The sequence below is a fragment of the Arachis hypogaea genome, chromosome 20 (genome assembly GCF_003086295.3).
Source record: "Arachis hypogaea cultivar Tifrunner chromosome 20, arahy.Tifrunner.gnm2.J5K5, whole genome shotgun sequence".
In the NCBI taxonomy this organism is placed as follows: Eukaryota; Viridiplantae; Streptophyta; class Magnoliopsida; order Fabales; family Fabaceae; genus Arachis; species Arachis hypogaea.
Window position 1 is genome coordinate 143,905,658 of NC_092055.1, and position 22,737 is coordinate 143,928,394.

The 22,737-nt window shown below is 35.0% G+C and overlaps 2 protein-coding genes across 5 annotated transcripts; both read left to right on the plus strand.

The window, feature by feature from the left end:
- The first annotated feature begins 352 nt into the window (after positions 1 to 352).
- LOC112782481 (probable protein arginine N-methyltransferase 6) lies at positions 353 to 12,370 on the plus strand. Of its 4 annotated transcripts, none has more exons than XR_011879330.1 (14): positions 353 to 706; positions 1,130 to 1,195; positions 2,437 to 2,505; positions 3,430 to 3,465; positions 4,901 to 4,966; positions 6,206 to 6,274; positions 7,231 to 7,308; positions 7,640 to 7,718; positions 8,235 to 8,329; positions 10,198 to 10,282; positions 10,451 to 10,647; positions 11,729 to 11,819; positions 11,904 to 11,995; positions 12,159 to 12,370. XR_011879330.1 is itself a non-coding variant. In XM_025824875.3 (14 exons), exons 1-13 carry the CDS (start codon positions 449 to 451, stop codon positions 11,944 to 11,946), a joined length of 1,260 nt encoding a protein of 419 aa, XP_025680660.1. In that variant the 5' UTR covers positions 353 to 448; the 3' UTR covers positions 11,947 to 11,995; positions 12,159 to 12,370. The 4 variants fall into 4 exon arrangements, 2 of the variants coding, with proteins under 2 accessions (XP_025680660.1, XP_025680659.1); XM_025824875.3 differs by having other exon boundaries at positions 11,701 to 11,819; XR_011879329.1 differs by having other exon boundaries at positions 11,904 to 12,370.
- A 6,732-nt stretch (positions 12,371 to 19,102) lies between these two features.
- Positions 19,103 to 21,757, plus strand: LOC112784024 (protein ASPARTIC PROTEASE IN GUARD CELL 2-like). Its single transcript, XM_025827103.3, has 2 exons — positions 19,103 to 19,451; positions 19,713 to 21,757. Exon 2 carries the CDS (start codon positions 20,025 to 20,027, stop codon positions 21,456 to 21,458), a length of 1,434 nt encoding a protein of 477 aa, XP_025682888.1. The 5' UTR covers positions 19,103 to 19,451; positions 19,713 to 20,024; the 3' UTR covers positions 21,459 to 21,757.
- Positions 21,758 to 22,737: the final 980 nt, after the last annotated feature.

Genomic DNA, 22,737 nt, shown 5'->3' on the forward strand with positions numbered 1-22,737 from the left:
TTTATCAAAATAAATCTTATATTGTATAAATTAGTCTCTAATTAAAAATTATTAATTGATATTTGTTTTTATAGAATATTAGATTGATTAGTTCTTATTAATTTAAAAGTATAAATTAATTTTAATATATATTTTTTAAGTGACAAAGAGCTAGTTTTTAATTTTTCTAAAAATCCAATATGGTCGATGATTAAAGTGTCTAATATTTTAAGAGATAAAAATTTCATTTATCTATTTATTTTTAAAAATAAATTTTTCTTTTTCTAATTTTGATATTAGAAACTAATTTGTTTTTTTTTTTTTGAAATAATTTATTCTAAAACTTATGATCCTTTTGTTAATTATTTATGACCCTGGGTAAACACGAAGTTTACAAGACGAGGTACTTAACCGCTGCGGTCACTAGCTTAGCTTGGGCCGAAGGCACAGAGAAAGAACGATAGAATAGATGTTTCCGAAGGAGAATAGTAGTAACGGCTACCATAACCCGCCGCCGCCGCCGCCGCCGCCGGGAGTGGGTAACATTAACAGCCACAGAGAGCGAGCCCGTCGAGGCACGCGCAGGTCACGTGCTTCCCGAGACAGTATCAGCCTTAGGGTTTATGACCAGCAGCAGCAGCAGCAGCAGCGAGCTCCTTGCACGGACTTCGACATGGCCTATTTCCATTCTTACGCTCACCTCGGTATTCACGAAGAGATGATAAAGGTTCTGTAGCATATACTATATCCTTTTCTTCCTCTTTTATTTCTGTCGTATTTTACTTCATTATTTGTATATAGCCTATATAAGATTGTTGCTGTTTCTAAAACCACAAGAATGTCGTTGTTCACTGGAATAGCAAAGATATATTTTGCATTTTTAGCGAATATTCATTAGAGCATTTTGATTTTGATTTTTTTTTTTAAATTTTGGTTTAAATATCATTAGCTTTTCATGGTTTTGGTTGAACGTATTTGGTGTAAAGCACTTGGTTTTTTGAATGGGGTTTCTATAACAGTTTGACTGCGATTTATTGGGATGCAATGCTCAATTGATTTTGTATCCTCCAATTTCTCTATGGTTTATTCTTTTTCTTCTTAAAGCAATGTCTTAGTAGAAACTAACTTTTCTTTTCCTTTCTTATCATAGGATCGCGTGAGGACTGAAACTTATAGAGAAGCAATCATGCGGCATCAGAGTTTTATTGCAGGCAAAGTAATTTAGCGATCACAAGTTATTGAGTATATATATATATATAGTATTTGGTTCTATTTAAGTATTTTGTTATTCTAGGGAAAAAATATTTGCACAATTAAATTCCAGATGGAAGCCATAGAGCCCTAGTATTTATATGATATTTGCCTGAAACATTAATCTTGATCAAAATTAAACCTCAGCCTCTGACATAATTGATTTCAGAAAAATTGGGGAGAGAATTTCTGTTTCAACAAAAATATGACTGTAAGTTGGGTTATTACTACTAGATTTTCTGTGGGTAACTTGGTAATCCTGATTTCAGTAGGCAGAAACCATACTGATAAGGAATTGAAATCAGACTAGAAGTTTTGGTTAATATTTTCAATGCTATGACAAGAAACAGAATACTAAAAACACCATTAACACTTCAGAAGGGTATATGTACGTGTCTTCCCTTCCCAATCATAACTCAAACCTTGTTTAGCCCCTGTCTCTCCATTGAAGTGAGCTAAGTAACAATTCACTGTCCGCAATTCACTTACAGAGTTAATTGCTCTTTTATTCTCTACTTTATTTTTGTTAGAATCTTTTGGGGGCAATTACACAAAACTGTGATTTATTGCACATGTGAAAATTCTGTTCAGAGCTTTAGAGTCAACAAAGAGTATACCTTCTGTCTCACATTTGACCTCTCTCAGATTCAGATTCTCTTTGAACTTTCCCACACTTCTCACCTTGTCCTTCACTTCCTAAGTCTGAGATAGCTCCCCCTTTTATTCCATTTCCCTAACTAGGTCACATGTACAATCTTCAAAACATTTTTCCATCCATATTTCTCTCATTGCATCACGTGGTTTAAACATGCTGCTGCCTGGCCTAAAGTCTAGGTAGGGTGCTAATTTGTAAATTAGAAGTCTTTCAGAAAGACCAAAAAAAAAACTTTTTAATTACAAATATGATTCCTGTTTCAATTTTAATTCTTCTTACCTTGTGTTTGAAAATATGAATAACTTGATTTAATTTAAAATCTTTGGCCATAATAGAGGATTTCGGTTCAATACGTGAAGGACCTCTTGTTGGGTTGTGTTACTAATTGTAAAATCAATGAATGAGAGATGGTATGCCATATGAATCTTGGAACCAGAACCAACCATTGGTGGCTGCATCTTATGCAAGATTCTTTTTTTTCCTTTTTGTTTTGTTTTTGTTTTGGTCTTCTTAAATCCTGCTTTTCCCACTAATGTGCTATCTTCCTTCAGGTTGTAGTTGACGTGGGATGTGGTACAGGAATCCTTGCAATATTTTGTGCTCAGGCTGGTGCAAAGCGGGTAAGCTCTTTCAAATTGAAATGGTATACTTTTTCAAGTTTAGATACATGATAGCTTTAGTTTTAATATGATAAAATATATTTGTATAAAAATTTCGCCGATGCTTTATTATTTCTTGCCAATCCTTTTTACATACTCGCTTACAAACGGGCAGCTTGGTGCAAAGCATCTTGCATTACACAGGGTCTGGGGAAAGGCCACACTCAAAGGGTGTAATGTAGGAGGTTTAACTTGATGCGAGACTTGAATCTATGATCTTAAAGTCACACGAGACAATTCAACGTTTGTTCTAAGGCTCCCCTTATTTACATACTCACAGACAATTATATGTTTTTCTATAGATGCTATTTTCCCAGTCCACCTTCATAGATGGCTTTAAATAAAAGTGCAATAAGTGATAGTAGATGCTTGATCTTGGTTAGATTAGATTTGTCATTTTCTATCACTGATTGATTAAATTTGAAGTTACTGAAGTCAAAATTTGTGAAGGATTTTTTTTTTCTTCTTCATTTAACAACCTTATTTTTTTTAATAGTTTTTGCATCCCTTTTATTGATTGTTTAAATCTGTTGTGCATTTTTAAGGAATATTTTTCATTTTTTGCGCTGTATTTCTTTTCATTTCTATTTTCTCAACTCCTTATGTGATATTTTTAAATTGTGAAAGATCTGGTTATTTTTAATTAAAATTGTGTCTGCTGACCCATACTCCTTGTGATAAAAGACTTACTGTTACTATAACTCTTTAGCCACGCCTTCCCCCCCTTCTCCCAAAAAAAAAAAAACTCCCAACCCAAATTTTAGGTTTTTATTTGATCAATTTTATTGCCCCAATAGTTTCACCTAGTTGTGTCAAATAGGGCTTATACTATACCATTAGAGAAGTGTTTGACATGAATGACACTCTGGAATGTCGTATTTTCAGGTATATGCAGTTGATGCCAGTGACATTGCCCTGCAGGTAATTCTCAAAAGATTTTTTCATTGTTGTAAATTTTTTTTGTTCTGGTGCAAATGAAGATGATCATGTTTCTATTTTGCTAATATGTTCCTCTCTTGTTTGGGATTCATATGTACGTCTGTGGCATCGCTAGCTAAAATGTTCTCTCTTTGTGGGATAAAAGAGAATATCATTATGACAAAGAAAGCAATGATACATGGATATGGAGGATACAAAAGCAAAAGACAATGAAAATAAGAGCTATATATAAAGCATAGCTTTCCTTCCTTTCTTCAATAAAGCACTTAACCTATGGCACTGTTTAGTGCACCATGTAGAATAAGATTGGAGAGGAGAAAGGATACTGGAGAGGATATGATGAGTTATCTATTTTGTGTTTCCATACTAGATTGTGTTTTTAACCATTTGAGATGCTATAACATTAAAGGAAGAAATGAAAATAGAACTGCCTAGAAGTTCACTTTGATAGTTGGTTGAGTTTAAACCCCCAAAATGTACAAGTATATTGATTATATTACATGACATATAAGCCTTGGGCCCCCTACTAGAACTTAGTGGTGGGGCTTGGTCGAAGAACCATTAGGTAGCGACCCTTTTCTTAGGGAACGTATGTAAGGTATTGCATCATATGGCTCCACCCTGAGGTTCCATGGTTGGCCTTTGTCATTAGACAACTATGTCCATTTGGAGTCAACTAGTTGGGTTTGGCAATTGATCAAGTGACACAGTTATATCTTGTAAATTGTATTAACTTTTAAAAATTTAAGATCAAAATCTCATTACATATATTTGTCTGACATTCGCATTACTAAGTAACAATATTCCTAGATCTGTGAGGGTATGGTACAATGAACTTTTGCTTAGTTGTTTTAGGAATGCTGTATCGTATTTTGACTATTGTCAATTATTTCATTGCATGCTTCGCCAATGTCCTCGGCGGCAGAAATATATTTTCATTAGTATGAGTTTATGAAATTCTACTTTTATCATAAAGTAAATTAAAAAAAGAATTGTGTTCTTGGCAGCCTATTTCTCAATCCTCCCCATTCTCCCAGTATTTGCTTGGTATCTAATTGTGTTATATACTGGAAATATAATTATTGATTATATTTGTATTATTCATTCTTTTTGTATTTACAGTTCCGTTGTTGTTCTCGTAACATCTGGCAACTTTTAATATTGGTTGTAAGCTAATTCTCAGTGTCTGGTCGCATCTTTTTTCTTTTGTTTTTCCCCCTCTTATGATTTTGTGGTTGCTTCTGTTTTGTTATGTATTTCTTTCCCCTTTGTGTTTTTCTTTTTCTTCTCTCCTTTAAAATTGATTGTTTACTTTGACAATTACCACTTGTCAATTTCACATAAGTCTATGATGTTTAATAGCACTTTTTAGGTTGATTTTCTTTGGTTTCAATTAGTTATTTTCTTTTGCAAGCAGGCAAATGAAGTTGTGAAAGCAAATAATCTGTCTGATGTTATTGTTGTATTGCATGGAAGGGTTGAGGTATGTTGCTTTGAATGATAAATATTTCATAATTCTTGAAAGGTGCTATGTAACAACAGGTATCAAGTAGCAATATAGCAGGGAAGAGCTCTTAGGCAATACCAATATGGTATTCCCCTCCTCCCTTTTGTGTTATTCCCCGAAAATGAAGGGAAAAAGTGTAACTAAGGTATCAGGTATTCGAGAAACCTGATTCTCCCGTAGTCATGGTTTGAATGCCGTCTCACTACTTCCTCACAACCCTTAATTGTTCTCACCTACCCCTCATAACAGGATCCTCACTCTCACTCACTTGCCAGCTAGTCAAATAGATTACAAAACCCACTCTAGGCAATAGTTCATTCAAATTCAATTACAATTGAGTCCCTAATTTCTATTTGGCTGGGTACCTAGCATGCTTTGATTTATACTTAAAGTATAGTAATCTAAATATTGACAATGTTTGAATCTGTGAAAAAATAAATTCAAAAGAGAGACAATGATCTTAAAATTCTAATTTGAAATGACAATTTAATTGTTGCAATCAACAAGTATACTAGTCAAACAAGCAATATAGTTGATAGTAGTGTCTCTAATCCCATAACATTTGATTTGGAATGAATTATTGATTTTGACTAAATCCTAAATATTTATTGGACTAATGAGTAATTTTGGCAAAAAATGGAACATATAATGAAATAAAATAAAAATGCAGTATACTGAGGACTTTGCTAACAAGTGGAAGTTTTTTAAGTTTTTCATGCATTTGATGTTATTGGAATGTTTATGTCAAAAAATTGTAAGGAATCTTCAATTTTTTCACATGTTCAATACTAAACTTCCACTTTGGATATGTCAGCAAAACCCGTAAATTTAATAGACAACTAACTAACTGACTTGATAAACAATAAATTTATTGACTATAAGCCGAATGTTAACGAGTACAGGTATAGTGAACTTTTGAGTGCTGTGATAATGTTGTTGTGCATGCATTTAGGGTAAGCAGCTGGATATGTTGGAGAAATTTCTCTTGGATGTAGTTTTCCCAAGTTTTGTATCTGAGGCATCCACTTGCCACTCTTATTTCACATATTTCCTCTTTAACAAAACTGGTCCATAAAATCTATGATAGTTTTAGTTAATGTTTACTGCATATTCTACTTTACTCTGAAACGAGTATAAAATCTTTCTATGTTAACTTTATATTTGATAGATTACCCAGCCGAGTCACTATTTACCTCAGGATTATGGTTTTTGCAGGATGTTGAAATCAATGAACAGGTGGATGTTATTATTTCAGAATGGATGGGTTATATGCTTCTATATGAGGTGTTTATTATGATTCTTATGGTTGTTTGAGTTCATATGCATTTTTCGCAGTTAAAAATATTTTAACAAATTATCATGAAAGCAGTTAAGGAAATTGGTCAATTATCTTTCGCTGAGAGACATTGACACAGCAAAGTAAAAGAGAATTTGTTATCTAATGGTCGCAGTTCTTGGTACTTATTCAGTATGCTGTGGAATCTTAGCTATTCATAATGCTTTCGAATAATCATCCTTGTGAAGATGATTGGCAAAGTAGATTTAAAAATACCTTAAAATTGTTCTGTTTCTTTCTTTTTTTAATTTAACATTTATCCGCACAACACTGCCAAACAGGCAGCAACTCATTGTTCGAATCTGCATTCCTTTCTTTGTCTCGAAAAGAGCAAATAATACTATGTTCATGTTTTAATTTGAGTGTGATCATTGACATGGTTATTGATTTACTACTGAGGTACACCTGGTTTTGTGACGGCATATAATATAATATTGATAATGAGTTTTTCAGTAGTTTCAAACCTGATGTCATTTAATTTCAATATACTAATGATGTATACCACTTATTTTTTTTCCTTAAACACAATTTTCAGTAAGTATCAAATTTCGGATTAATAATAATTTGTGAAAGGAACAGTAAGGCAGGATTAATTAGGACAAAATGGAACACCCAAAAATCCCACGGATCTCAATTCAATCATTTCCATCAAGAGAGATGTGAAAAAGATATTTATGAGTGTTGATATGCTATGTTTTTTATGAATGGAGGAACCAAAATGATATTTCGATGAGATCCTTGTTTTCCTTTTCCAACTTAGGTTGGGTTTGGCTTCAGTTCAAACATTAGTCTTTTGTCTGAAATGATACTTTGGCATCATTACATCAGCAGAACCTTTATTTTCCCTTTTCTTGCAGCAACTTTTATAATTTATATGGGTTTGAAGATTTTGCTTTTGTTGTAGAGCATGCTTGGAAGTGTCATTACTGCTAGAGATCGCTGGCTCAAACCTGGGGGTCTTATCCTTCCTTCAAATGCAACGGTATCTTTATTTTGTTTCTAAATTATTGACAGATATGTTGTTGTGAAGGTCTCTTCTAGAAAGTTCGTGTCTGACTGATACCTGACCAAAAAAGTATACCTATCGATATTACAAATGTTGATCAAGAAGTTCAGTACTACTAGTTAAAAGTGTTTCCCCCTAAAGTTTGATCAATCTAGTCGAGATTTATTTTCCATGAAACCTAGAATTGCTAAAATTTGGTTGACAGTCACTAATTACTGGATTTGGTTTATCCTGTACTTGATAATAATATGATGTTTTTGTCTTGTCAACTATAAAAATGCTGACCTTTTGGTGTACTTTTCTCTAGTTGTACATGGCTCCTGTCACACATTGTGACAGATACAGTGGAAGCATTGATTTCTGGCGCAATGTTTATGGAATTGATAGTGAGTGCACCACTCTGGAACTTAGATGACACTCAAGATCTTTGTTTTATTGAACTTCTTACTGACTTCAAGTACATGGCTACATGCTAAATCTGGATTTGCTTATTTACTGATTTATTACCACTTTGTTTTGTTGGGCTTGCAATACTTCATTTACTGTATTAACATTTTCTCAAGGACATTTTTTATTTTTGTTGTATTTGTAAAATATTCCTTTACTAAAGTCGTGTCTGACCCTGTTGATACTATATATTATGTTATTATATATTATGATGCTAGATATGGTAGAGGTGATTTGGATATCACCTCTTAAATAAAACTTTTGCTCTTCATGTTGTATTTTTCATCCTTCAAGGATCATACAATCGAAATAACTTTTCTGCCACATTGCCTTGTCTATAACAGAAATTGACGGGATGGATAGAAGTTTGTGGATAAGATTTTATGTGTAAATTTGTTTTGTACTTTTATCTACTGTTTTCCTCCTCGCTTTTTTAATGCTGCTTTTGGTTTCAGTGTCTGCCATGTTATCATTAGCAAAACAGTGTGCATTTGAAGAACCTTCTGTGGAGACAATTACCGGTGAAAATATTTTGACATGGCCACATGTGGTGAGTCTGGAAGTGTTGTGGCTGTTAATTTTTTTGGAATTTGCATCTATCAGATGCTGAAGTATAAAGTACATGCTCTTCTAGGTTATTCATTTAATTACTTGTATTGGTTGAGTTTGAAATTTGCTTCTGAAATACCATCTGAATAAAAGATCGGTTCACTTCGTAACATGTTTATTCATGGCTTTCCATGATGTACTGTGTCGAGTATGGCTATATATTGAATTACAGCTCTTTTTATATTTCAAGATTAGGTGGGAAGCTTGGTAGTTATATATCATCTAGGGGGGATTTTTTCCACTCCGGAGATTGTTAGGTAGAGATAAGTTGTGTAGTGGAACAGTTACTGTATTATGTAGGTAGAGCCAGGATCTTCATTTGTCAGTGCTTTTTATGGTTTAGCTTATTATGCTATTTTTCCAAATAATTATACCAAACAAGCAGTAGCTTCTCAAAACGGACCTTGAAATAAGAAACCTTTGAAATTTGTAGTATTAGTTTTTTTTTTGGAACGCTAGTTGACTAGGACCTTGATGTGGAACTGGTGGGAGAAAGGGTATAAAGGAAGAAGTAGAGGTGGAAGAAGGAAAGACAAAACAAAGTCGTAGAAAAGGGAAAAGGGCTAAGATCAATGAGAGGTAGGCTCTTTTTTTTTGAGGGGATAAAACAGAAGTATAATTAACTAGAAAAAGTTTGAAATTTTTGACGGAAAGGTTTTTGACATCAAATAGGTTCCTGAAAGTTAATGTGGGAAGGAATTAGTTCTTCAAAGTTGTTTGACATTATATGCAATGAGTTCTTAACATGTAACATTAGTTTCTAAATCATGCATGTGACATCAGTAGATCACTAAAGATGTCTTTAGAACAAATCAAAGTGATGTCACATTATGATTCTAGGACCTATTGATGTCATTTGCCAGTTACACATGTTTACTAAAATGATCAAGCATATCATTCTAGAAAACAGTGTTTGGTCTCTTAGAACTACTGTGGCCATTAATGCTGGAAGCAAAGACTGAAGTTTGAATGCAAGTCTAAATGGAATGAAGTGATTGGTGAAGAGTAAGTGGAGGATTTGGAGCCATTTTGGAAGGGTGGTTGGCAGACCCTCAAAGATCTGCTGGTTTTTGGATCATTATATTCTGCCTTTCGGTTTAGCTAAGAGCAATTTTACCTAATGTAGTTTCTTTAATAAAAAAAAAGAAAATGTAGGAAGCCCTACACCAATATTTGCTTGTTAGTAATACCGGGTATGAATATGTGATTAAGGAGAAGAAGAGGAACATGGATAAGGTTTGTGATTGGGTTGACATTTGTCGCCTTCGTCAGATTGTAGCAATTTTGTGTTTATGAGCGAAGAGAAATTCCATAATATCCATGGATAAATCATATTGCTGTCTTTCTTATTGGAAAGGTGTTTTTCCATCTTTATACAAGTTTTTATGGTCAGATACACTGAGGTGGTGAGCATTGGTCCTAGCATGTTGTTTTGTTGTGTCTGTGTGTGTCGGAGGAGTAGAAGAGCAAGATTTTTTGTTTGTTTTGGGGGGGATTTTGGGGGACTCCTCCATTCCCACGTTATGGTATGCAATAAGTCTCGGTAGATATAGCTGAACCAGTAAACATCATCAATAACTTGGTAATATTACTGGGTTTATGCAATTCTATAAATTGTAGGATGCCTAAATCACAAAATGCATATATTTGTTCAAATAACCTGTTTGAATAGGTAAAGGGTGTAAATATTTTTATACAATAATGTATGTGACTATGTGTTTTTATATATGCTTGCATATTGTCTCTCCATTTTGGGTTTCCTGTGATTTTGAGTAACATTTTTGAAGGAATTGCTCATTACTATTACAGGTGAAATATATTGATTGTTATTCTGTTACCATTGGTGAGCTAGAAACTGTAACAACAAGATTTAAGTTCAATTCAATGATGCGAGGTAACTTTTGTATGTTTCTTTTCTTTGATGTGTTGAGTCCTGATTTTTTTTCTTCCAGCTGTGAATATTTGAGCCTCCCACCTCTTGTACTTGCTTGCTTTTCACAGTGCTCGTCTAGTTTATTATAAAATTGTTCATTTAGTGAATTATTTTTCCTTTGTTCTACAGCACCACTTCATGGTTTTGCATTTTGGTTTGATGTTGAATTTAATGGGCCTGCAATGCCACAAAGCAATTATCCTTCATCAACTTCATTTACTGATAATCATCTGGTGAATGGTAGTCAGAGGAAAAAGCGGATAAATCCAAATGAAGCATTGGTCCTATCCACTGCACCTGAGGACCCTCCAACACATTGGCAGCAGGTGCAGTAATTATATATATCTATCTATATATATGGTTTTGGTTTCCATGTTTCCATGATGTTGATACATTCAGTCCATGCTTACCACCATGTCAGGTAGTTGTTTAATGGGTAAACCTACCAAAAACAGTACCGAAAGTTCATATCACTGACAATTAATCTCGAATGATATGAATGACAAATAAACCTCTGAAATATTTAAAAACGTGAGTAAAATGACCAAAAAATGTATTTTTTTATGTGGCAAATGACTTTTGTATTTTAAAAACATGCTGAATTTTTGTGGGAAGATTTGAATAACTATTTAGAAGATGTATGTAAAAAATCAGAGCAGAATTTAATCTCTAGATTTCTTTCTTCCATTTTTTTAAAAAAATTCCCTCATTCACAAGAAAAGGATAAAAGAAAATCACAAAAAAATCACTTGGTGTAAAATCACCAAATTTTAAACATGAAAATGTAACATTTTTCTAAAATGGTTGCAAAAGCTTACATCAAATCATATCTTTAAACCTTTCTGAGAAAGTGTATCTAATATCTGGTTTGTCACGTTTTTAATCTTGTTTGTATCTTTTAGAGTTATTTTTATTAACGATATAAACTTTGTGGTATCATTTTGGTAGTTCCCCTTGTTTAATGGAATCAAATTGGTGTCATTCAATGGGCAAAAATAATAATGTAGGCATAGTCTTTTGATTTGCAGTCTATGTACCATTTGAATGTCACTAATCTTTCTGAAACAAAATTGATATTCTGAAAATTGTGTACTAAATATTGGGTTTACAGCATTACACTAGTAGTGTCATTTTTAGGTTTTTTAGTTTTGGGTAATGATTGTACCTGAAGACAAGAGAGCTGGGTTCAACAACTTTGGCAAAATATGACCGAGGAAGAGTGAAACTAAGACAGACAGGGACCCTGATCCCTCTTTCTATTTATTTATGCTAGTTTTATATTATCCTCGTTATTTTACCGCCGGAATGAAGTGCACAAAATTGCATCTTCAATAATGACAGTACTTTTGATGTCATGAAGTTATTAATCTATTTCGCAGACGTTGATATACTTTTATGATCCGATAGAATTGGAACAAGATCAAGTAATTGAAGGTCTAGTGACATTGACACAAAGCAAAGAGAATGCTCGCTTTATGAATATTCACCTTGAGTATACGTGAGTGAGACATTTATTCTATGCAATCGTTTCTATTTTAACCATGAGTGTTATTGATTCTGACTTTATTCCCTGCCATTGCAGTTCGGGAGGTCGATCACACATCAAAGAGTCTGTAATGAGATGATCTCCACAACCATGAGTAGTTTTTGCATCCCATATACGCGATCCTCCAAGTAATGCATATATATTTTACTGGTTTATTTTTCTAACAGATCTGAGTTGCACAATTCACTAATCTCTGGTTACTAGATTAGAAATGGAGAAACTGACAAACCTCTTAACATATACTGTTAGTTGACTGATCAAAATTTTGTTGTAAATTGATTCTGTTTGAAGGGAGCTTTAGAGTAATGGCTGATTTGTTTTCGTGTGATCTCAAGGTCACGGGGTCAAGCCATAGAATCAGCCACTGATGTTTGCATCAGGTTAGGCTCCCTATATTACACCATTTGCGTGCGGTCTTTTTCCGGACCTTGCATAACGCAGTATGCTTCGCACCCGCTGCCCTTTTTAATTGATTCTATTTAACATGAGTCGGATGTTTCTAATCTGTTTGTCAAACTTTGTTTATTGTTGGCTTCTTTTATTGAATTAGACATTCTTGTCTTTTTATGTTCAAAGTCATTTAAAATTGTAAGCATTTTGTCTTTCGTTGTTCATCTGTTTTGCCTTATCTACTGGCTAACGATGTACTTTAATTTAATGTGGTTGAAGATAAAAAAGATTGTGCATGTTTGCTTGGTCACGTTGTAAAACTACGACCTAACTCTGCACCGAATACTATAGAGAAGCCACTGTGTTTCTGTTGTGGATACAATTGCATATGTCAAGGATTTGTGATGGGATAAAATAAAACACAGTCGTATGTCTCTGGACAATTCTGTCATGAGGGTGTATGAATGGGTAACTTAATTGGATGCGTCTGTTTTTAGTTGTTCTAATTCTGTGTTTTTTCAGTATCAGGAGGAGCTGAGTAAGGTATTAGCGTTTCAAATTCATGACAATAGTGAAATATGTTTGAAATATTCTTTTAGACAAGCTAATAGAGGATTTTTTTTTTTTTTTAAATATTATATTCATGACAATAGGCAGATGCCATTGTGTGAAATTCATGATTTATTTATTTATTGTTGTCTTTGCTTCCTTGGACGTTCCCCGATTAGTTGTTTCAAAACTGAGTTTAGTGTATATAATACCTCAAATCAGTCCAAAATATTTTTAGCAAGTCATTTTCATTCTTAACAAATTTTAATCATCAAATTATTTTTTAACTTTATTTTGTTAGGTAAATCAATCTTCATGTCGAATGTCTAACGAAATAAAATTTGGAGACTGATTTGGTATTAAACTTTGTTGAAGATTAAAGTGTTTGATTAGATTTTGTAGTGACTTATTTGGGATATTATTCATGCCATTAAAGTCTGAGTAAGTTTTGTTGTGCAACAACTAACCTATATTCATTTTATTTCCGATTGATTGCAAAAGTATTGACAATATTTAGTGGGAATTGTGTGCCCAACTTTTAATGACCATGATTTCGTTGGAATGTAGGTCCGAGAGAATCTTACGTAAGTTTTTTTTTTTAATGAATCTCATTTGTGTTCTTAGAATGTGTATGTCTGCATATAGAGTTTATGATGATGTTGTGGTAATATAAAATGTATGGACTTATTCTTTAACGCACGCTCTTGCCTTTCCCTGTTGCATCTTGTCTGCACATAAATATGGGCATGTGCTGGATGTTTCAAAATAACCATGATATGAAACTTTTCACTAGTGGCCGTCTGTAGCTGTCCTTTGCTCACTGGACGCGTGCGAGACTTTTGTCACACCAACTTTACAATTCTTTGCTTGAATCATTTTGTGCTACAGCGATTTTATGTTCACACAAGGGCATCTTTTAGTATTAGCAAACAACCTAGTAACCTACCAACTTTAGCTAGAGAGAATTGATCTGAAAAAGGTATAGTTAAGTATTTTGCAGAGTTACTTGCATGTGGGTTAATAAACATATATTGTAGAGCGAGCTTCTCCAATCACCAGTGCTGCAAAAGAAATATATTGATCGTTAGAAAGTAGAATTAATATAATATATATATATATTGAGGATCAAATAATATCGCTATTAATTTAAGTAACTATTATATCGTTAAATTTGTTTGTGTAATTAAAAAAAAATCGGTGGATTAGAAATTTATATGTTGTAAATCATCTTTAGAAAAATTTCCGACAATCCAAAATTGTTTACTTTACATTTTTTTATAACTAGAAAATCAACGTGTATATTTCTTCGAACTATACATAAAGGGTTATTTAATTAAACCTTATTGGTGTTGTAAAATTTGATATAAATTATCTTCATTTCATATTATTGTGAGTTAATGTTTAATAACAAGCTAATTGATATCCGATTTAAGTAAAAATTGTTATAGATGATCTTCAGTATATATTATTAATTCATTATGATGTAATGGTGGGTTCGGTAAAATATCAATCTTATAAAAAATTTATACAAAGTAAAGTTGTTTAAATTGATAGTTGTATCATTTGATCCAAATAACTTGGTAGGGAATTTGGAAATTTTGAAGGAAAAGGAATTAAGATGAAGTAAACGGGTTATTTCATAATTTAAACCTTTCTTATTTGGGGATTATTAATTTATTAGGAAATGAGATTTTCAACAAGGGCAATTTATAATTTAATTATATTTAGTGTACACTAAAATTAATTATCAAAATTAGTTATTAATATAAAATACATATTATAATACAAAATATATATTGAAAATGAATTAAATAATATATATTTATATACAAATAAATAATGATTAATTTTAGTAGTTAATTTTGATATACACATAATATTTTATATATATATATATATCAATTGTGTCAATGAAAATAGGATCAGATTAACACATGGTCGCTCTTGTCAAACAGAAATGATTTTTTATGATTAATTTAACAATTTGGTCTTCCATTGATATTTTTGTCAGCAAATACTGAATATTTCGGAATAAAAAACGTCCAAATAACTAACACGTTTTAGTAACACAAGTAACAAATAATCCTATTTGAAATAAGTAAAAAATTAAACAAATAGAATACAAAATAGGATACGCTTTGGTGACGGTGTTTTGCTACTTAATATCAGATTGCATAGAACCAGCAAAGGGATGATAATAATACTGAAATTGGTGAATTACAAGTAATAGCAAGTATGTTTATGAGTTTCTTTACGTGATGGACAAATGTGGATGAAGAGAAGAACTAAGGAGTAGGATGAGTATTGAGTGGTATATATGTGTACTATCAACCAACAGAGGCAAAATTGAGAGGTGATCCTCGCAATACTGAGTCATACCTGCAATGACACAGAACAGAGATCAAGCTACCATCTAATGAACAAATTAAAAAGGGGATTCCATAAATTAGAGATTCATTTGGTTGGCTTATTTTAGTGTGACGGGAGATGAGCCCTGGGCTTGAACCTGGTCTAGTTTCATGATAATCATATCAGACAATGTTCACTCTCACTTGTCCGTTTAATATTGGAGGTTGGAATTCTATGGACAATACAAAAATTAATTGACTAAACCCATTTTTTAGTGTCTGATAAAAGAAAGAACAAAGAAAAACTAAGATGAAGATATCATCTGCTTCCTAATGATCTGATCAACAACACTACAAGGAATTAAAAACTTAGTGTAAGGACGAGAATGACTAGTCGCTATCTTAGCTAAACGGTTAGCTACCAAGTTCATTGTTCATTAAATCAATTGAACATAAACCACCCAATTTTGTTGCAGCACCTGTCTATGTATTCTCTCTAGGATGAATCCTTTGTAATCAAGAGATAAGTCTCTAGACAATTTGTTTCGCAAATCACCTCCCTGTAGCCACTTATCCAAGCCAAATAAAGGCCCCTCCGAATTGCTAATAGCTCACAATAACCATTTACCTGTACTGTCCCAAATAGCACACCCAAACCAGCAAATTGGTCTTGTTTCAAAAGACTATCATCACAATTTAATTTAATAACATTAATTGTGAGAGGGTACCAAGAATCACACAAAGAGGGGTGATGTGTCACTTGATTAGAATGCTTAATAGCAGCATACTCAGCTGCAGAGTGCCTGATAAACTTGAGAATCTTCACCTTGCTTCAAATGTTATTTTAATTAAAAATATCATTGTTCCTGTCCTTCCAAATCCACCAAAGACCTTCTACAAAAATCTCTTTACTGATCCGAAGGTTTAGACAAAGCCAGCTTTAAAAATTCAAGGAGGCATCCAAAGTTCGCATTCCCACCTTCAAACTCTCCCAAATCGGTCTCACGTTATTACAAAGTCTGAGGCAATGTTCTACAGATTATGGTGCTTCATTACATCTGGGGCAAAGATCCGTTGCTGTTAGGCGTCTTCGGTAATGGAAGTTAGCAGTGGAAATGACCCCATGCACGATGAGCAAAATCAACCCCGTGACCTTCTCAGGTATTCCCAAACGCCAGAGCCACAACCAATTCTTATTTGTATCCCATGCAACCTTTCTTTTAAGGAGTCATTCATAACCATTCCTTGTTGAGTAAGCCTTTGAGGCATTCTCAATACCAGTTCAAATCACACCCTACCTGAATTATAGGGTTGTAAGTTGTAATATCTAACTTTAGGGTCTCATGTAACACAGTATAAATTTGATCAAAATTCCAACTTTCACCAAATCACACATCGCCTAAGGAGAGACAAGTGTCTGAAATATGTATAAAAAGGATCTATGGGGCCAAAGGCCCCGACTAGGGGTTGCAAGAGGGGAAGCCCGCTCCACCCCGCCAAAAGCCCGCCCCACCTAGTGAGACGGTCCTAAAATCCCATCCCACCCCGCCTAACTGCAAGCTGGCGGGCTAGCAGGCTAAACCCGCCAAATCTCCTCTCTTTTTTTTTTTACTATTAACTATTAAATAATATATATAATTTTACAATTATTTTAATAAATTTATAATTTCTAAAAACAAAAAAAATTATAATTTTTATATTCACAAACATTAAAGTCTTTGTAATTATAAATATCAAATAAACATAATATAAACCAAGTTTTCATCCAAAACATAATTATAAATATTGTCTCCAAAGCAAAATAAACATAATCCAAAACATTTAATTTTCATCTTTATTCTCTAGTATGTTGGGTTCGGAGAAGTTGGGATTTGGCCAAAAATTTTAAAAAAGACCCCTTTTCCACTAAGCCCGGCGGGAGGCGGGAAAGCCCATCCCGCCAAAACCCACGGTTTAAGCGGTGCGAGTTAAGTGGACTTTTCCTATTTGACGGTCCCAATTTTGCAGTCCGACCCGTCTTTTTTGGCGGGTTACGCGGACCAGCCCAACGAATTTAGCCCCGTTTGCCACTCCTAGCCCCAACGGTCTCCAAGGATGATACCAGGAGGATTGAGTTAAAGACCCAATGCACCAAACATAGCCATTTTTAAGCCTACTAGCTGTCTTTGTGATGTTGCGCCATATGCTCAAGGATTGCATAGGACAATGAAGATCCACCCCAAGCTTCTTTGAACATATTTAGCTAGCATAATGCGCACCCATAATTTGTTCCTACCATGGAAGAGCTGCCAAACTAGTTTACCAAGAAAGGCAGTATTAACACATTGAGTGTCGCAAACACAAGGCCCCCATACCTCTTGGACATGATCACAGTACCCCAATTTAACAAATTTAAGCCCTGCTCATCTGTCTTTCCTTTCCACAAAAAATTATGCATAACAGAATCAATCTTAGAACATACCTTGTTAAGGAAGAGAGAGACCTGCATTTGATATATAGGTAGAGACATTGTCACGAATTTTATAAGACATAATCTGTTGGCCCTATTAAGCAGCCGACCCTTCCAGCTAGACAACTTGCATTTTATTTTTTCCACTGCCTCCAGACAAGCCGCTCGAGATGCATGGGGATGGTTGATGTTAACCCCCAAGTACTTGTCCAACTCATTAGTAAATCTGATAGAAGACACACCAGCCAGTACATTTCTATGAGTATTAGACACGCTCTTCGAACAAACAACTTTGAATTTATCTATGTTCACCTTTATGCCCGATGCCTTACAGAATAGGTTCAGAGAATGCATGACCTAGTGGACTTGAGTCTTGCTTGCTTTACAAAAAAGAAGAAGGTCATCTGCGAATATGAGATGCGAGATTCGCGGACCTCCCTAAGAAACAGCAACCGTGTCCCAAGTCCCCAACTCCACTTGATTAGATATAAAGCAAGCTAGCATCTCCATACAGAGTACAAACAAATACGGTGATATGGGATCTCCTTGTTGCAACCCTCTATTGGGTTGGAAACCATCCAACCTATTCCCATTCCACGATATTGAAAGAGATGACGCCTGAATACAATTCATAATGAGACTTCTAGTAGAGGTAGGAAAGCCGAAGCTACTCAAGGTGTAGTTTAAGAACTTCCAATCGACCCGGTCATATGCCTTCTCAAGCTCTATCTTAAAAGCGATAGCGCCCTTTCTTGATTTCGCTTCAAGAAATAGAGGACCTCTTGGCGCTACTATGATGTTGTCAGAAACTCCTCTACTAGGAATGAAGCCTTCCTGATTTGGACATATAATATTAGCCAAGTAGGATCTCAAACGGGTTACAAATACCTTAGTTACTTTCTTGTAAATGACATTGCAGAGACTGATTGGTCGAAAGTCCTTTATTTTACTTATGGAGTCAACTTTAGGAATGAGCACAATAAAGATTTCAAGCATAGAAGAATTAATCATATCGCTCTAAAATATCCTACGCACTAGACTCTACATATCTTGACCCACTACTGAGAGAATCACCTATATAATTAACTAAATCTATTTGTTTGTTTTTTTTATTCCTGGCCTTTCTTTAAAATTCTTCCTTCTAAAACTTAAAATATAAAATGTTAAAATTTTAAACCCAAATTCTAACTTCTAAATCCTATACAATGACATCTATATATTTTGGTTAATTTAATTTAACAAATAATTTATTAAAAATGAAGAATACCAGTTAAAAATATCGTAAGGGAAAAAATGTAGGTATAGAAGTTAAAGATTTGGTAAGTGAGAAAATTTAAAGAATCGAGAGTTACTAAAATTTGAATCTAAAATCTCTTAACTTTTTTATTATTATATTAACTGGACAAGAAGTTTTAAAAGGCTCATTTATACGCTAGTGGGAATAATGAGAGTATCTTTGATGTAAACTCAGTTACCAGAGTTTACAACTCTGACCTCCCCCCTATATCTTTTTCTTTCGTTTTTCCCACTTTCCTTGAAAAGAGTGCGAGAAATACTGTACAAGGAGGAGAAAAAATTCGATAGTCCAAATTTTTTGTTCTAACTGTTTGGTTAATCCCATGGAGTACATATTGCTTTGCTTCCGGGAGGGGGTAATATATTAAGGATTGACCATGCTGATAGATGTAACAATTTCAATCCATCTTTGTGAGTTGTGACAATTGGAGAACAAAAAAACAAAGCTTCCTTAAAAAAGAAAAGAACAGCAGCAAGCAGCTAATAGTCTGATACCTTTGGTAATTACTAGTATAGCAATAAAGATGTGTAGAATTACCACTAATTAGGACCGTTTGGAAATTCTAGAAGTAACTTTTTTTAATTTTTGACTTATAAAAAATAGTAGTATTAATGTTTGGTGTAATTTTTAAAATTAAATTTATAATTTTTTAAAAAACTATTTAAGAGTTTATAGAAAAATTAAAAAAAATAACTTCTCTCATAATACTTTTATTTTTCATCACATTTCTATAAAATAAATACTTTTAACAGAATTATTTATTGTTTACGTTATTTTATTAAAAAGAACTTAATTAAGTTGGTTATCCACAGTAGATGCGGTTTACTACTTAACGGTCCATAGTCCACGGTAGAGAAACCAAAAGCTAAGCAAAGGACAGCAGCATGATTTGCGGTAAAAGTCCCTTTCACAGCACAAAATACACATGTAGATGTACGCGACGCATTCCTTCGGCCCTTCCTCAATTATTATGAATAAATAATATTTTCAATTTCACACTCGGTCCTCTCCTTCTTACTCTCGAGTCGACCAACCTAATAGTCTATAGAAGCATCCATCCCCAAAAGGGAAACGGCCACCAGTCACCAGCAACCTCAACCTTTTATCCCCGGCCCCAACCCACCATGGCCATACGCATACACATATTCCTACTATTTCTTCTCCTTCCAAGCACTTCCGTTACCGCATTCCATTTCGAGGACTTCAACGTAGAAGAAACCATCGCAGCCACTGAACTCAAGCCAATCAAAGAAGCCGACACTCTCCGACAGAGCGAAGAGGAGGAGGCTCCCCGTCTCTGGAAGCTGAAGCTACACCACAGAGACAAAATCAGCGCACTACATAATACCTTCACCTTGCAGGACCACCGCAGCCGCTTCAACTCCAGAATGAGACGAGACGCGAAACGCGTGGCCTCCCTCGTTCGCCGCACCGCAACAAGAAGCAACAGTTACAAGGACGACGACAACAACAACGATGCTTTCGGTTTCGGGTCGAACGTGGTGTCGGGGACAGAGGAGGGGAGCGGAGAGTATTTCGTGCGTATAGGCCTCGGAAGCCCTCCGACGTACCAGTACGTGGTAGTGGACTCCGGCAGCGACATCGTCTGGGTACAATGCCAGCCTTGCAGCCAATGCTACAACCAGTCCGACCCCCTCTTCAACCCCGCCACCTCCACCTCCTTCTCCGGCGTCGCATGCACCTCCGCCGTCTGCGACCGCCTCGAGAACGCCGGCTGCAACCAGGGCCGCTGCCGTTACGAGGTCTCCTACGGCGATGGCTCCTACACCAAGGGCACCCTCGCCCTCGAGACCCTCACCTTCGGCAAAACCCTTGTCCGAAACACCGCAATTGGGTGCGGCCACTGGAACCAGGGCATGTTCGTTGGGGCCGCTGGGCTTTTGGGTCTCGGAGGCGGGCCCATGTCCTTCGTGGGCCAGTTAGGGGGCCAGACTGGAGGTGCCTTCGGGTACTGTTTGGTCAGTCGTGGGAGTACCGGCTCTTCCGGTTCCCTGGAATTCGGGCGCGAAGCCATGCCCGTGGGTGCTGCATGGGTGCCTCTCATTCACAACCCGCTGTTCCCCAGTTTCTACTACATTGGGCTTTCGGGTCTCGGGGTTGGGGGCTCCAAGCTAAACATATCCGAAAAGGTGTTCCAGATAAACGATTTGGGGGAGGGAGGGGTTGTTATGGACACCGGCACTGCCGTTACCCGATTGCCGAGTTCAGCTTACGAGGCGTTTCGTGATGCTTTCGTTGCGGAAACGACGAACCTGCCTCGGGCACCCGCGGTATCCATCTTTGACACTTGCTACGACTTGAACGGATTCGTGATGGTTCGGGTGCCAACGGTGTCGTTTTACTTCTCGGGTGGACCATTTCTGACTCTTCCAGCCAGGAACTTTATGATTCCGGCAGACGATGTGGGAACCTTCTGCTTCGCGTTTGCTGCTTCTCCCTCTGGCCTATCCATCATAGGAAACATTCAGCAAGAAGGCATCCAGATTTCGCTTGATGGAGCTAATGGCTTCGTGGGATTCGGACCCAATGTCTGTTGAGTATATACACAATTACATTTAGTTGTAGAGGATATATAATTTTGTCGTAATTAAGTCATCTCAGTGGTGGGGCCACACATTTTATTTATTTATTTATTATATATACTGCATCTTTGTTTTTTTTTTTTCTTTTCATAATTTACTATTAAGTAATAGTTTGTGGAAAGTGGTGCACTCCAGCCATTTTGATAGTGATGGGTAGTATCTAAATTTACACTGCGGTGGTATATCATTGGTCAAAAGAATCGTAGAAAGGTCAATAAAGCTTGCTCGGATATTAGAGTCCTCATTTATTATAATATGTATATCATATTTTTATTTTATGAAATAGCTAAAGGATGTTAATATATTGGAAAATTAAATATTTAAGGTTCTTAATGCAACTTTATATATTATATAAAAATAATTTAAATTTTCTAACTGAAGTAAGTTTAACAAATGTTCTTAATTTTATAGGATTTTTGCTAATAAAAGACACCAATTCAATATACTTTAAGTAAAAGTTTTTTCAAATAAAAATACAATATAATATCAACTTTTTAAACTTTTTTATACAATGTATTTAAAAGGATAAAATTTATTTATTTCATTCTCCCAACGAATTCCTTTACTTTTTTAATTAAATTATATATATATTGTTTATACCTATTTTACTAGATATAAGTCCGATTCACATTATACTAATAGACATTGTAAATGGTATTGGTAGCTCAGAATATTGTGAGAGAGAGAGAGTTTGAGAAAAATAAAACTTAGATGAATGAACGAGAGAATGAGAATGTGATTATTGTGTAGTAGCTATAGCTGATAGAAATTTATATATATATGTTGAGACACATGACTTGCTGCACTTGAATGTTATCACTAACTAGTTACTAACTAATTGCTAAGTGACTCTAATAAATTTTTGTTATTCTATTCTATTATCCTATCAACCCCCTCAAACTCAACAATTGAGGTTGCTCAATCTTAAGTTTGGACCGAAAGGTTGCAAACCGTGAAGAGCTTACTGTCTTAGTCATGACATCAGCAATTTGAGCATCTCCAGGGATATGATGAATCTGGACTCATCCTTTGGCTACATGGTCTCGCACCAAGTGGAGATCAATCTCAAAATGCTTTGAGCGAGAATGGAACACAAGATTTGCGGACATTAACACAGCACCTGCATTGTCACAATACACTTTGGGGGTAGATACAAGAATGTGAATTTCACCAAGTAGCTTTCGAATCCAGAGCACCTCGGCTACCACATTGGCAATTATAACACCTCGATTCT